This window comes from Orbicella faveolata, unplaced genomic scaffold, assembly GCF_042242905.1.
Source record: "Orbicella faveolata isolate gen_17 unplaced genomic scaffold, um_ofav_v1 contig_25, whole genome shotgun sequence".
Lineage (NCBI taxonomy): Eukaryota > Metazoa > Cnidaria > Anthozoa > Scleractinia > Merulinidae > Orbicella > Orbicella faveolata.
In genome coordinates this window covers 4,196,413-4,209,931 of record NW_028301553.1, presented here as the reverse complement: position 1 = coordinate 4,209,931, position 13,519 = coordinate 4,196,413, and the positions used below count along the sequence as shown (strand labels likewise).

At 38.8% G+C, this 13,519-nt stretch overlaps 1 protein-coding gene across 1 annotated transcript; it reads right to left on the bottom strand.

The window, feature by feature from the left end:
- Positions 1-2,443: 2,443 nt before the first annotated feature.
- LOC110061873 (2-acylglycerol O-acyltransferase 3-like) lies at positions 2,444-8,736 on the bottom strand. Its single transcript, XM_020768732.2, has 4 exons — positions 8,247-8,736; positions 6,198-6,417; positions 4,912-5,108; positions 2,444-3,710 (listed from the first exon to the last, which is right to left on the bottom strand). The coding sequence occupies exons 1-4, from the start codon at positions 8,695-8,697 to the stop codon at positions 3,556-3,558; spliced, it is 1,023 nt and encodes a 340-aa protein (XP_020624391.2). The 5' UTR covers positions 8,698-8,736; the 3' UTR covers positions 2,444-3,555.
- Positions 8,737-13,519: the final 4,783 nt, after the last annotated feature.

Genomic DNA, 13,519 nt, shown 5'->3' with positions numbered 1-13,519 from the left:
TTACTTTCCTGGAGAGAATATTTGGAGAGGAAGTTTAACTCTCATCCATAATCCTCCACTCGCCCTTTAAAGTTCAAAAAGGGGTTGTAATATGAGGTAGACTTCCTCCCAAAGTACTTTTCTCTGAGAGGGTTAAAGGTTAAGAAGTAGCGGTAAGACTAAACTACACTGTGTCGACACTATGGGCATAAATAAGCAGTCTAGTCTTTCAGCCGTTTCCTAAACCTTGACCATCTTAAAGAAAATTACTTTGGGAGGAAGTTTTACTGAAAATGTAACCACTTTTGACTTTAAAAGGAAAGATTAAGAGATTATGGTTAAGACATATACTTCCCTCCAAATCTCCTTCCTAAAAAAGTAAAGGATTATAAAAGAAATTTATTCCTCACGCGTGATTGTTTCATTCAGTGGAGTGGAGGTTTGAGGAACAGAAATTAATGCTCTTCTAACAATATTCCCCGGTAAGATAGTGGGAAATTTTGGACAAAAGATGAACCACTGTGCCCGAAATATCGTGTACGGGTATCTCTCACTGACGATTTTCTTGAGGCAATGCGCTGGTGTTACACTTTTTTCACTGATGTTACACTTTTTGCACTCGTGTTACACTTGAACTGCACTGCTCTCAGCCAATCAGAATCGTTTAATTTTTTCATGTATATTATTAATTTTGTAAGTACACTCAATCCTGGACATAAGTGCACTTGTTCACGATACAGCTGGCCTTCTTACAGGGGTGGGTGACTTAGCTCAATATGTAGTTCTTATAAAACATTCCCACTGCATGTAATTCTCTTGGGCTACAGTGTAAACGTTACAGAAGTTTGAAAATGTATTACAACATTCTTTGCATTAATGTACTTGAGAGTGAATGAGGGTGAATGAAGGTGAATGAGGGTGAATGATGGTGTATGAAGGTGAATGACGGTGAATGAGAGTGAATGATGGTGCATGAGGGTGAATGATAGTGAATGATAGTGAATGAAGGTGTATGAAGGTGTATGAAGGCGAATGGGGGTGAATTAAGATGAATGAGGGTGTATGGAAGTGCATGAGGGTGAATGATGGTGAATGAAGGTGTATGAAGGTGTATGATGGTAAATGAAAGTGCTCCGAGGAAGATTTAGAAATATTACTGGACAATTAAATTCTGACGGGGTCGTTGGGATTTTCGGTTTTGCGGTTTTGCCCATTCTTGAGACCGGTTTTACGGTTTTTGTGCCAAGAAACTTCGGTTTTTCGGTTTTGTTAGAATTTGTTTTTTTATAATAACTGTCTAATTTCTCGCGCTCAGACGGATAAAATTTTAATTTATGCAAGCTTTCAAGTTCAACTTTCTGCTGTCAAACTGTCGACTTTTTAACCAATGAGATTTTATGGACTTTTTTCAGTAGCGAATCAAAAAGCGAGAAAAGCTATAGACAATGTTGGCGTCATTTTGAATAAAATTCACTTATCTTTATTTACGGCAAGTTTACGGCGTCTTTTCCCCTCATTTATTCCCGGCATTGGACCATTTTGAGGTCTTGTTATTGTAAAAAAACAAACTGACGTCAGTTTTTTATGCGTCTGTCCTCTTATTGATGATTAATTTCGTTGTAACATTGTCAAAGTTTACTACGGAACCACTCACCTGCGGCTCGTGGTTCCACAGCCACTTTGACAATGTTATGACGCAATTTATCATCAATAAGAAGACAGACCCAAAAGAAACTGACGTCAATTTTAAATAGACCCAACCTCGTTCCCAGGCTCCCTCTTCTCTGCCTCCCTGGGAATCAGGTTGTTATAGACCAATTACAAGTTACAGGTCACACGTGCCCGATTGATGCAACATTCCAATCCAAACTTTCAGGTCTTAGTTCGCAAATCGAAATGTTAGATTAGGGATTTTCGATGAAAGTTTCCAGGGCTATAGCACTTTGCGACTGCAAAATTGCAATTCTGAAATTTTCCTAATTTAAAGACGTTTACGCCCACTGACAGATTTTTTCAAAACTGAACATGAAGTAAGGTAAAGATCAACTTTTGCCAAAAAGCCACAAAAATCAGAGTGGGGGAGGGGGAGATAAGGCGTGTTGAAGACCATGCGTTTTTGGAAGTTTTCGTTATTATAAGACGATGTTAACTTACAACTATCGGCCATAAAAAAGCTACATTAGTGAAATTTAGATCAGGTTAACGTCCGCAATTCAACACAACTAAGTATATCAAGTAAACTTTGGAGCTGATGTCGTTCCTTGAGGTACAAAAGGCCTAGAGAAAAACAAATATTAGCCTCGCCCCTCCACATTCGCAGGAACTGTCCGGCAATTGGTCCTCAATTAACAGGCGCATTCTTTCCTCCTCCCACGTTAAACTTTGCTGCTTAGAAATACAGCTGAAAGTGACCCAGGAAGCTTGAAGACGCGCTTTCGCCGCCGATGTTACAAAAATAAGTAAATGTTATCCCAACCTCTTTATTCATAAAACAAGAATTTAACTCGCGGAAAGACTGGGTTCATAAGCCGTGTGCGGCTTGCTACAGAAACTCATACGTCCACAGAGTGCATTATTTCCTAACATTGGCGATATTTCTTCGGTTTCCTTTTCCTTTGTGTACCGTAGCCACAAGTGCAAAATAAAATATTAAACGTTACATTCCGTTAAAAAAAAACGTTACTTTACACTAACTTGATGTGACTGAAATTATGCTTCCAGTGTTGCGATCGGTAAATGACATCTAGTTCTCTAAGGTTTTTGTTATTCGATCTGTTGTTTTCTCTTCTAATGGCTTCTATCCACCTTCATCAGAGTTGCAATCTTAACATTCGTTTGAAAAGCGAACCTTAAGATTGCAACTCTGATGAATATAGGTGGACAGAAGTCACCAAAAATTCAGAACAGAAAACAACAGATCGCATAACAAAAACCTTAGAGAATTTCACTAACTTGTTCATACACACATGCTAGTTATATTAACTAACAAGGTCACACGTATTTGCGCTTTCTTTGCTGCAACTGAGCTAGTATTTGCGACACAATTTTTAATTTCACGCGTAATAAGCTTGTGAATGACTACGTTAAATTGCTACCTTCTCACATGCGCAATTCGGCACTCAAGTGAAAAGCTCTTTATGCACTTGGAACACTTGAACTCGTTTGCATCACGTGTTTTACAGTGGGTTACTCGGAACAAAATTGCAGTTCCATTCCTTTTATAGCTCTGGGTAAGTGCCGGCTCAGGATATCTTCATTCACGTTTCGACTTAGGCACAGCGTTTTAGAGCGAGGCAACCATTTGACAGCAAATTTTACTGCCACTCGACGTTTTCAATTCCACCGCATTCTTCGCTCACAATGGCTTGTTTGAAGAGAAAACGAGTCTCCTCATTTTCTCTCGGTTGCTTCGGGAAAGCCGAGAACCAGAGTCGTAAAACAGCTGAGATAAGCTAGCACCCATTTTTTTTTTTTCCTGTATTGCATTATTCTCGATATCTTGGCGATCGTCCTCGCTCTATTCCTGATTTTTCAGACCTTTTTTTCTGTCCAATGTTCAGTATTTGACAACTCAAGCTACTGAATTACAAGCTCAGTGTCCCTTGGTACGCCACAAGCATCTCGGTGTTTGTCAAATAGCTCCTTCAGTTTCTTCACATACTCAGAATGCAATTCATTTATCTGTTCGGCGCTCGGGTTTTCTGTTCTTTCCACCGGAATAGGAGATCCAACTGAAAAAGAAAAAAAAAATCACAAAATAAGGGGAATAATAAGAGACAAAGATTACATTATCTGTAAGAGGGCAATAGTGCAAACTTAAGATAGTGTTCAGATTGTCGAAATCCAGGATAAGCGTTAAAGTGCCCATAATGTCAAAAAAAAATTTTCGCTCATCTAATTCTACATTTCACCTAATGAACTTCTGCGAAAAAAATTTTCGATTTGGATAAAATGCAATTGTTTATAAGTTTTTAAAGACGTTCAAATTTGCCGCCATTTTGATCCACCATTCGCATCAGTCTTCCTCGGTTTGAAGTGAGTCGTGACGTAGATTCAGGAATACAAGATTTGGGTCATGACTTATCTGACTTGAAAACAACTGGAAATTTTGCTTCAGAGTTGTCTACATTTCGTTGAAAATGCCGGAAAGGTGCGTTGCCGCTCTTTGTAACAACGTTAATGATCCAGAAAACAACATCAGTCTTCATCGTAGGTTCCTGAACCTACGTCACAGGCATCAGTCACGTGGCCATTTTGAGCACGTTATTCTTGTGATCAGCGGCAGGGGTCGACCGCAAGAAAATAGAATTCTGAACTTTGTAAAGATTCGTAAAAAAATTGCGTTTTATCCAAATCGAAAAATTTTTTCGCAGAAGCTCATTAGGTGAAATGTAGAATTAGATGAGCGAAAAAAAAGTTTTGACATTATGGGCACTTTAAGTGATTGACTTCGTAATAGCCGAGTCCTTAGTGGTTGTGAGATCTTGAAGCCGCATTTCTTTCTAAGGAGTCGCAACATACAATTGACATTTCTGACTCTGAAAAAAGTCCGCTGAGCTTAAACAACGCATTCAAATGAACCAAAACATCCCTCTCTCTCTCCTCAACAAGTCGTCACGCAATCACTGTGCCGTCTCTCTCTCTCTCCTTAACAAGTCGTCACGCAATCACCGCACCCTTTGTTTCTGAGCGCCTCAAATCTGGCTCAGGTCAGGGTGAATCAGCGGTACCAGGGCGCTTAAAATGATAACAAAAAATGCTGCTCAACCTATACCATTAATTGCCTTCTGAGAACGGCTTCTGCAATGGTATGTTTTCTATAATAAGTTCAATTTGCTGGGGTATTCTGAGAAGATTTGCCAGAAGTGGTAATAAATATTCTCTGATAGCAAAAATACTTACAAAGGGACTAAATTAAAAAAAAAAACTCACCAACAACGGTTATAGGTCTTGGATCAGGCATTATACAAAACCGTGCAAATGGAACCAGTAGACAGCCCTTGATGAATACTTTTGCCCATTTCTTCCATTTACTGCAACCAGTTTGATAACTCTGAAGGCATCTAATTTTAGGCTGTCTACTGAATACATCGTTTTGACCAAATCCAAAAACTGGAACCAAATGTGATCTATAGAAAAGACAAACAATGTTGTTAGTTTTTTTGTATGACATTCCTACTCAAGGTAGCCTGTGTTACAGCTACACCCTGGAGATACCCCAGATTTTAAGTGATGGGGAGGATCCGATGGGGGCAAAAAAAACCCTAGGGCTTTTAACAAAACCCAAGAAAATCTCTGAACTAAAAATTAAACTTACCAAAATCCCATGCCAAATTTCCTAGTCTTAAAAATTTACAGTACGAATAAAATTGTATAAGGTTTGGTTGTGCATGTACTTTATTTGTAGACCTGTGTGTCAGGGGCACTACCACCAATCTTCAGATTGTTTTGAAACCCCTCCCCCCCCCAAAAAAAATCTCTAATTAAATCAAGCCACCCCCTGCATATAAAATTGTCTCATTTTCCTACCCTAAAAATCTTTTGACCCCCAGAAAGCCACCCTCTCTGAAAGAAGAAATTTAGAGAGTGTCATTCTCCCAGACATTTTCTTTCAGGGAGGGTGGCTGTAACACAGGCCTATACACAAGGTTAAGAACAGATTTGTATTCCGACCTTCAAAACACGAAGGATAAATTACAATCCTTAATGCGTATCTAAACAAAATATTAATTTTAGAAAGTTATATCATACAAACAAAGGCAGATTCAGGAAATTCAGATCTAGGGAGCGAAAACAGTTGATCAGTTGAAGTGACAACCTTGTGGATGCCTCCCATAAAATGTATATAATTTACCTGAGATACCATTTCTTACATTCTGATCGCAGTTGTGATTGTGTAGTAATGTTTCAGAAAATATCCATAACTCCCCCACGGAAGGCATTATATCCACGACCCACCACCCCTCTGGAAATTCCATTTAAACTTGATACATTTTTTAAATGTTTTTGTCTCAGAGAACTCCTAACCAACCAGCAAATTCCAATCCCTTCTGTGGTGGGAGTATGGATATTTTCTGGAACTGCACATTAAAAAAAAATGTTAAGGGTCCAAATGACAGATTTTAAATTTGTCCAACATAACGGGACAGCTAGGCTCCCTTGGCCCTCCAAGGGCCTAAATCTGCTTAAAAATATTGAGGATATTTATTTCATATTACCCAGTTTCCAATGCCAGCTTGACAAAGCCCTTCCTTCTTTCTAGGGTAATGTTGTAAGAGTTGGCGCATGTATCCAGGACATCACAAACACCACCAATAACTATGGCAACGGAATGACCGGGGCCTTGTTGAGTTAGCACAAACTTGCAGCTGTCACGATGTACATTTACAACACCAAGGGCCATGACAATATCACGGAAGATTGGAGACCATCTCATGACTAAAAATTGAATAAAATCAATACACAGTGACCTTTATTTCAGTTTATCTATCTTTATAATACCTTGAGGAGTGCATGAAAAAAGGCCCATTTGATAGTTACGTCTGATAGACTACAAGATTCTTCTAGTAAATTGCTTTACAACAAAAAAAGGAGAATTTGACATGAGGTCAAGAATGACTTAGAGTTTTTTCCATGCACCCTGCTTCACTGGCCCCTATGGCTATTCCAGGCGGCTAGTGCTCTGTTTAATTTATTTTTTCTCTCCATAAAATCAATGTTTTTTGCAACAATGAGTACAAATAAAGGTGGTTGTTGTTGTTGTTTTTCTTTTAAGGATAATTCTACTTTACAAGCATTTTCCACTTCACTTTGTTCCAAAAAAAGGTTAAGTCTGCATACGAGCCAAGTGGCCCAACAGGCAAGAGCTTATTCCCATTTCTGTAGCATGAAGCAACTAAGAGTATTTCTACTCCCCCCTGGATGGGATGTTAGTCCATCGCACAGTTAACCCTAGCATTATATTCATCATCATCATCATTTGACCTTATTGCACCATGGGATGCATAAGGCCTTAGCATTATATTGGCTGGTACCCATTTATACACCTGGGTGGAAAGAGGTACTGTGAGAGTTAAGTGTCCTGCCCATAAGAACACTAACACAATGTCAAACAACGTCAGGACTTGAACCTGGACTGCTCAATACATGAGTGCACAAACCATGTGGTTAGTCGGGTGCACTAACCATGAAGCCCCTGCACCTTCCACTACTTGAAGGTGGCTACATAGTATGGTAACTTTAAGGGGACATTGCATCATTCCAGAAAATATCCATACCCTTTTATGGAAGTTTTCTGGTTTGAACACCCCACTTCTCAGGAGATTTCAGGAACAACATCATAAACCTGGAACATCAAAAATGGTGAGGTGATGGGCTGAGTCAGCTAGGGTCAGATGCAACACTGAACATGTGCAACTTTTTTGTTGTTCAACAAATTGTCAACAAAATGAGGCTTTATAACAATTAATACAAAGGGTCGTTCTTCAACGGCAAGATATTGCATAGATGCAGTCTGTCCTTGTCTTTAAATCAGATGCTGAGAGAAGTGATTGAGAAGGAACCGACACAACAGAATTCCAGCCAACCCCCTCTTGTTGTTGCACTCCCAAAGATAAACAAGTGTCTCATTTTAAGAAAAAAGAGTGATTGCAAGCAGTCAAGAGGTCAGACAAATCTTGGCGAGGTATATTTGAATCTTCGCAAGGTCTATATATTGCATGATGTTGGTTATGTACAGATCAGGGATGTGAGGGACTTCCAGACCCTAAAAAAATTGAAAAATAGTAAACTCTAGCCTCTATCCACAAACTCTTTGCGTTTGTCACACAATCTTTCCCCCTCAACAAAAGATTGCTTGACAAACTCAGAGAGCACTGTACATGGCTATGTATTTCCCTCTAATATTAAATAATATTCCCTCAAATAACCTCTTACTAACCAAGTGCGAGGGCCTTTCTTGGGAATGTTGGCCCGAAGTTGTGACAGTACAGACTGAGTGCAGCAAGCTAGGTCCGTACAAAGTATGGCTAGAGCAAGTTAACTAGGTTAGTAAGTAGTTTATTGTATGCACTCGGGCCACGCTTGTTAATTGAATTTACCAACTTTCGAAATTAAAGACTACATGGCTTATAACTGTTTCCATGGAAACGGCCTGTGTGGCAAAATGCCAACCAAGATAGAACCAATCTGGATGCTCAAATCTACCTCAAGACTACCTTACCTTATAATAAGTAGATATATTGTTGAATGATCAGGAAATAGCTTACATGCATGTGCTCCAATGTATGGTACAATTCCCGGGAATGTTTTACTGAACTGTAAAGCTTCTGATGCAAAACTTATAGTAAGTCCCTCCGGGATCATACCATGGGGATGATAACCAAAGAGATAGTTCCTCGAAGGGTCTAGTTCAGATGTCTTCACAAAGGAGACTGGATAATAATCTCCCATGTATCTGAAAAAGCCATTATTTCTCACAAACTCCACTCTTCTGCCTCCACGGTTATAAGTCTCCAGATCCACAAAATATATCCACGTTAAGTATGCTACGACAAGCGGCCAAATAAAATGACAACAACGATAAAGTACGTAGAAGATGATTGGTCCAAAAATGAACAGTGTCCCAGATGAAAGTATGACGTAGAAAACTATTACACTCAATCCCTGAAGAAATCGATCTCTTTGAGTGGCGAGAAAGTTAACAAGGTTAGACATCATGGAATGTCGGATGACCCGAAATCATCACAGCATTGCACAGGTCAGGGCAAGCATACATGAAGCATCATCTGTCGAGCTAGCAACGTAGGCCCGCAATTCGTACTCAAACGCGGGGTTTTTGTTCCGATTACCAAAAAGCGGATTCTCTAACCGCCAAGAACTTGAAACCAGTGTTTTAACGCCCGTGATATGTATTCGTTAATTGATTTCATGATCAATTCCAAAACATGCACAATCCATTAACAAGGCCTGACTGACTGACTGACAGCAACTGACAATTTCGCCGTTCAATCAAAGTTTGCATTTTCACTTGTGAGAGCAGCCTGTTGTAACCTCAATAAACTGCTTCTTCTCACTTCACATCTCGAACAAAACAGAAAAGGTAAGTTCTCTTTCGATTTATTGCCCCCTTTTTGAGTTGCTACGACTCATTTGGACTTGCGAAGGAATCAGCTGGCGACAAGTCAGTCATTTTTTATCATTTTTGTAAGTTTCCTGCGATGATTGACAGCAAACTAAATAATTGGCTGTTTCCGCGTTACATGCACTGAGTTGGCTTGAAAATCGGGTTTGCAAAGTTTGAAAATGATCAGTGAAAGGCAAAGAACAATATTATCAAATGAAGACGAGTGTGTTTGGAATTTTATCTACGGTTGCTTCGTGTCCAGTTGCATGAAATTGAGCCAGAGTCTCAAAAGACTTTGTCTCTGAAAACTTGAATGAACTTGGCCAAGAACTTCCCTTTGCTTTGGTAAAAGTCTTTGGCTGAAGCGTCACAGCCACGAACTTAGTAGGGTTTGTTCAATTCATACTTTCGGCGAGTCTTCAAGAAGAGCTGCTGAGGTGATCAAAAATATAAATGCGATCATTTACACACTGAGCAAGTATGGAATTGGACGAATCTCCATAGAGCACAAATCGCCGCTTTCAAGCGGTGATTTTGTGAATTCTTTCATTCATTTTCATTTTGGTCTGAATTGTGCTTGATGAAAATTGTGCTCAATACAGGACAGTTGCCTTTCTTCATACCTTATGTAAGTTGCAGAGGTACACTAAAGAGACAGTTGGTTTATGCTAAGGACTTTGCACATGCAGTACTTGAATACAGTGATGAATAAAATTGCAGTTTATCTCGTTTTCAGCAAATTCGCCAATTTGCCATTCATTCTTTGCATCTAGAAACAATTGCTATTTGTTGATTTTGCCAGATTTAGACGTGTTTAAAACTAAATCATGAAGTCAAATCTACAAAAATCTGTGCGCGTGCAATCCAGCAAGTATGATATGTCAGGTTGTTTATGACGAAACGATCGAAGACGGTTTCCAGGCAATTGTGACAAAACTCAATAATTTGCTTTAGCTATCGGTGCGGTCAGCATTGAGATTCGAAGCAAGGGAATTGCGATGATTTTCACAGTCAAACCGAAGAGAAAATTTCCAAAACAGAAGAAAACCTAACAACAAAGTACACGAAAAGTTTTCCGAGGGGTAACTCGTTTGAACGAACAACAACAGCGGAAAACGTTTCTCTTCTAAAGACGAAGTTAATATTAAGCAGCACATTCTGAGGAGTCGGGTGGAAAAAGTCAAAACAAGCCGCTATCCCGGATTCCGATTTCGATCGAACGAACGAGCAGCAAGGACGTTGGTAGTGATAAAATCCCTAACAGTGAGATAGCTGCGACCGGAAAAAAGCCACTGGGGAGAGACTCGGGTATTGTAACCATTTTTATTTTATTTGAAGCTTTTGGTTTAAGTTTTAAGCGGCAAAAGTTCCAGCCGAATTACATCACTGTATTCAACTCCAGAACGACATTTGCCACTGACCTTTTTGACCTATTTTGCATGTAATATTTTAATTAAGTTGCTAAAGGATGTGCTTAAGTCAATTGTTATCGACAGGACATTTTTGATTATGAAACGGACAAAAGCTTTGGCCGAAACCAAAACCAAAATAACAGGGAATAAACTTCAGCTGAAACTGGAAAACTGCGAGCGAGAAGAGCGAGGAAAGGACAGAAAAAGCGAGAGGAATGGGAAGGAGAAAGGCACCTCTTTGAAGGCTCTTTCCCATTCCTCTCGTGAATCCCCAGTGAAGCTATCTTGTTTATTTTAATAACAATAACAATAACATTTATTATTTGTATTGCGCCTTTTCTATAAAATATTCAAAAGCGCATCACAACAATAATTAATAACTAAAATTTTACAAATCTTCCTATCAAAATCATAAAAAATATTTACATTAAATGGGTAAAAGATAATTACAAATAAAGATATAGATATGCTAAGATAACTGAAATGATTCCTTAAATAAAAATGTCTTAATTAAAGTCTTAAAAGATTCTAAGTTCGTTGCTTCGCGCGCGGACCTTGGCAGCTTATTCCATAGGAAAGGAGCAGCTACCTGGAAAGCTCTGTCTCCCAATGTTTTCTTGGCTTTCACACTTGGTCTTTCCAACAAACGACCATTGTCGTTGCGCCTCAAATGGTAGGACGAAGGCTGTTGAATACTAGTTAAATCTGAAAAGTACTTAGGTGATAGACCATGCAAAAGTTTTTTTTTCTTAGCACTTGATTTATTGGCTGATTGTAGTAAACTAATTTTACATGCTTTCTTAATTTTCTTGCTAAACCCAGGAGCCACAATCGATTATGGCTCCTGGTAAACAGCCACATTTTCACGTCACTAACGGAAAGCTGGTGTATTGTTTCGTCGGAATCAATTTTTTGGGCAAAAAAAAAAAAAATTATAGAAGGTTACCGAATCCTTTATTTCCCCGCGGTATACAAGAAATTTCGGTGCGTAGACACATTTTACCCCCAAACCCTCTTTACATATTGCATCCATATAAGCACACCACTGAATATATAAGCAAGAGAACCTCTGATAATGCAGGGGAGCCTTGTTTTCTTAACGGTGAAATGCCTTGCCCAAATATAAAAAAAAATAGACCGAGCGGCATCCTCACGTACCGCGCAGAAAGCTACGCAGTGCGTTTTTCCGATATCTGAATACTGCACCCGTTTCAAGTGCTGAAGTTAGCTGAGTGCTATAAAACAAAATGTTCAACGCTCAGAAATTTTGCATCTATTCATGATGTTACAGTAATATTCATTCGTTTGCTTTTCTTGAAAAAAATTCAATAAGAATCCATCTCATGTGAGAATTCTAAATACACACTGATGTTAAAAGCTTGCAAACTAAATGTCAGCGACGCGCTTATTCCGACAAAAATTGCATTCCGAATTGATGAAATAATCGGAGTGCGTGCTTTTCTCAAGGCATTGTTGAAGTGATTAAAGGCTCAAAAATACTGACGACAAAATTCTGAAGACGCCTTATAATGCATTGTGTTTGATTCAAAGTTTTTTCGCGAAGCAGCGTGGAATGAATTTTAATCACGTATATAAAGAGGCGACAACTGACACACCCTTAGTTTAGATGTTGATCATCGTTGTACTGTGAAGCAAAGCCGCGCGGACATCTTTCATGTTCTTTCTTCAGAAAAGTTTATCTTTTCTATCTTCTTTGTATCATATCTATTCATTCAATTGTTCTATAGCTTCAGTTTTATTTCTAAATTTCCCTAGCTTTCCAATTTTGTCCTCTAAACAGACTTGTGACCGCGCCGTGAAGTTCATTGCGAGTTGTCCTTCGGTCGCGCCGCTGGAATCGTCGAAGATAACTTGTTTTAGGTTGTTGCAATACTGGGTTAGCAAATGCTTTTTTTCTAGTGAGTAATTATTGTATGACTCTGCTTGGTTTCCTGCCAAATTCGACCAGTAGGTTAAAATGAAATTTTATTTTTATTCTTGTATAAATGAAAACTTTGACGGTCAAACCGCATTTTTCTGAGATGATTAGGAAATGAATTTTCAATTTTCTAAGCAATTCTATCAGAACTGTTGCCAGTTTCCACAGTTAGCACTATTTGCAGTTGCTTAAAAATTACATTCCGAACGAGTAAGTGTTGCAGTTAGCTGATGTTTATATATTTTTTGCTTCGTGCTTCTTTCGTTGCACCGTGCCAGTGTTGCCTCAGTTTTTGAATTCACTGCGCTGTTGCTGTCACTTCAGCCGTCCTTCCTGACAGTAACGGTTTGAAAATGTGCTTTACACCAGACATGAAGGAGGAGCGTATATCAGGTATATATATTTGCTAATTCCAAGCAAGATTTCACAGAAGTACTTTGTGGTCACACTCTAGGCTTTTAGGCTTTTGATTTTTCCCTATTTTCTCTGAAATTTTGATTCAAGTACAGACACAGCCATAAATACAGTGTTTGCGTCCTTATGATGGTGAATTATTTCTTTCAAGCTGCTTTAAACTAAATCATGCAAGATTCATTGATCCAAAGACTAGAAAATCTACCAAACAAGCTCTGGACGTTAGCTGAAATTGATTGATTGAATGAATCTGAGTTAGGAGGGTTTTATTTTATTATTATTTTTTTTTTTTTTTTTTTCATTTTTCATATAAGCTTATATCATAAGCAGCACGGTTTGTACAGATCCTTGCCTGCCAAGAAGATCAATAATAACAGTGAAAAAGTCTCATTAAAGGTTAACAATCGTGTTTTGCTAGGCTTTAAATGAAAATGGCCTAAAGTATTTTTTGTTGTTGTTTTCACAATCCAGCGGAACAGAGCAGCAGAGACGTGTCCAAAGGAATTGTGTTGGAGCAGTCTCTTTCAGCAAAACAAGCCACTCCTTATCAACATCTTAGTGATGCAAGCCACTGCAATTTTAGATAAGTTAATTGCGTTGTTTTTCAGATTTTTATCCCCTTGTCTTGTTGAAGTGTTGTCTTGTTCATTG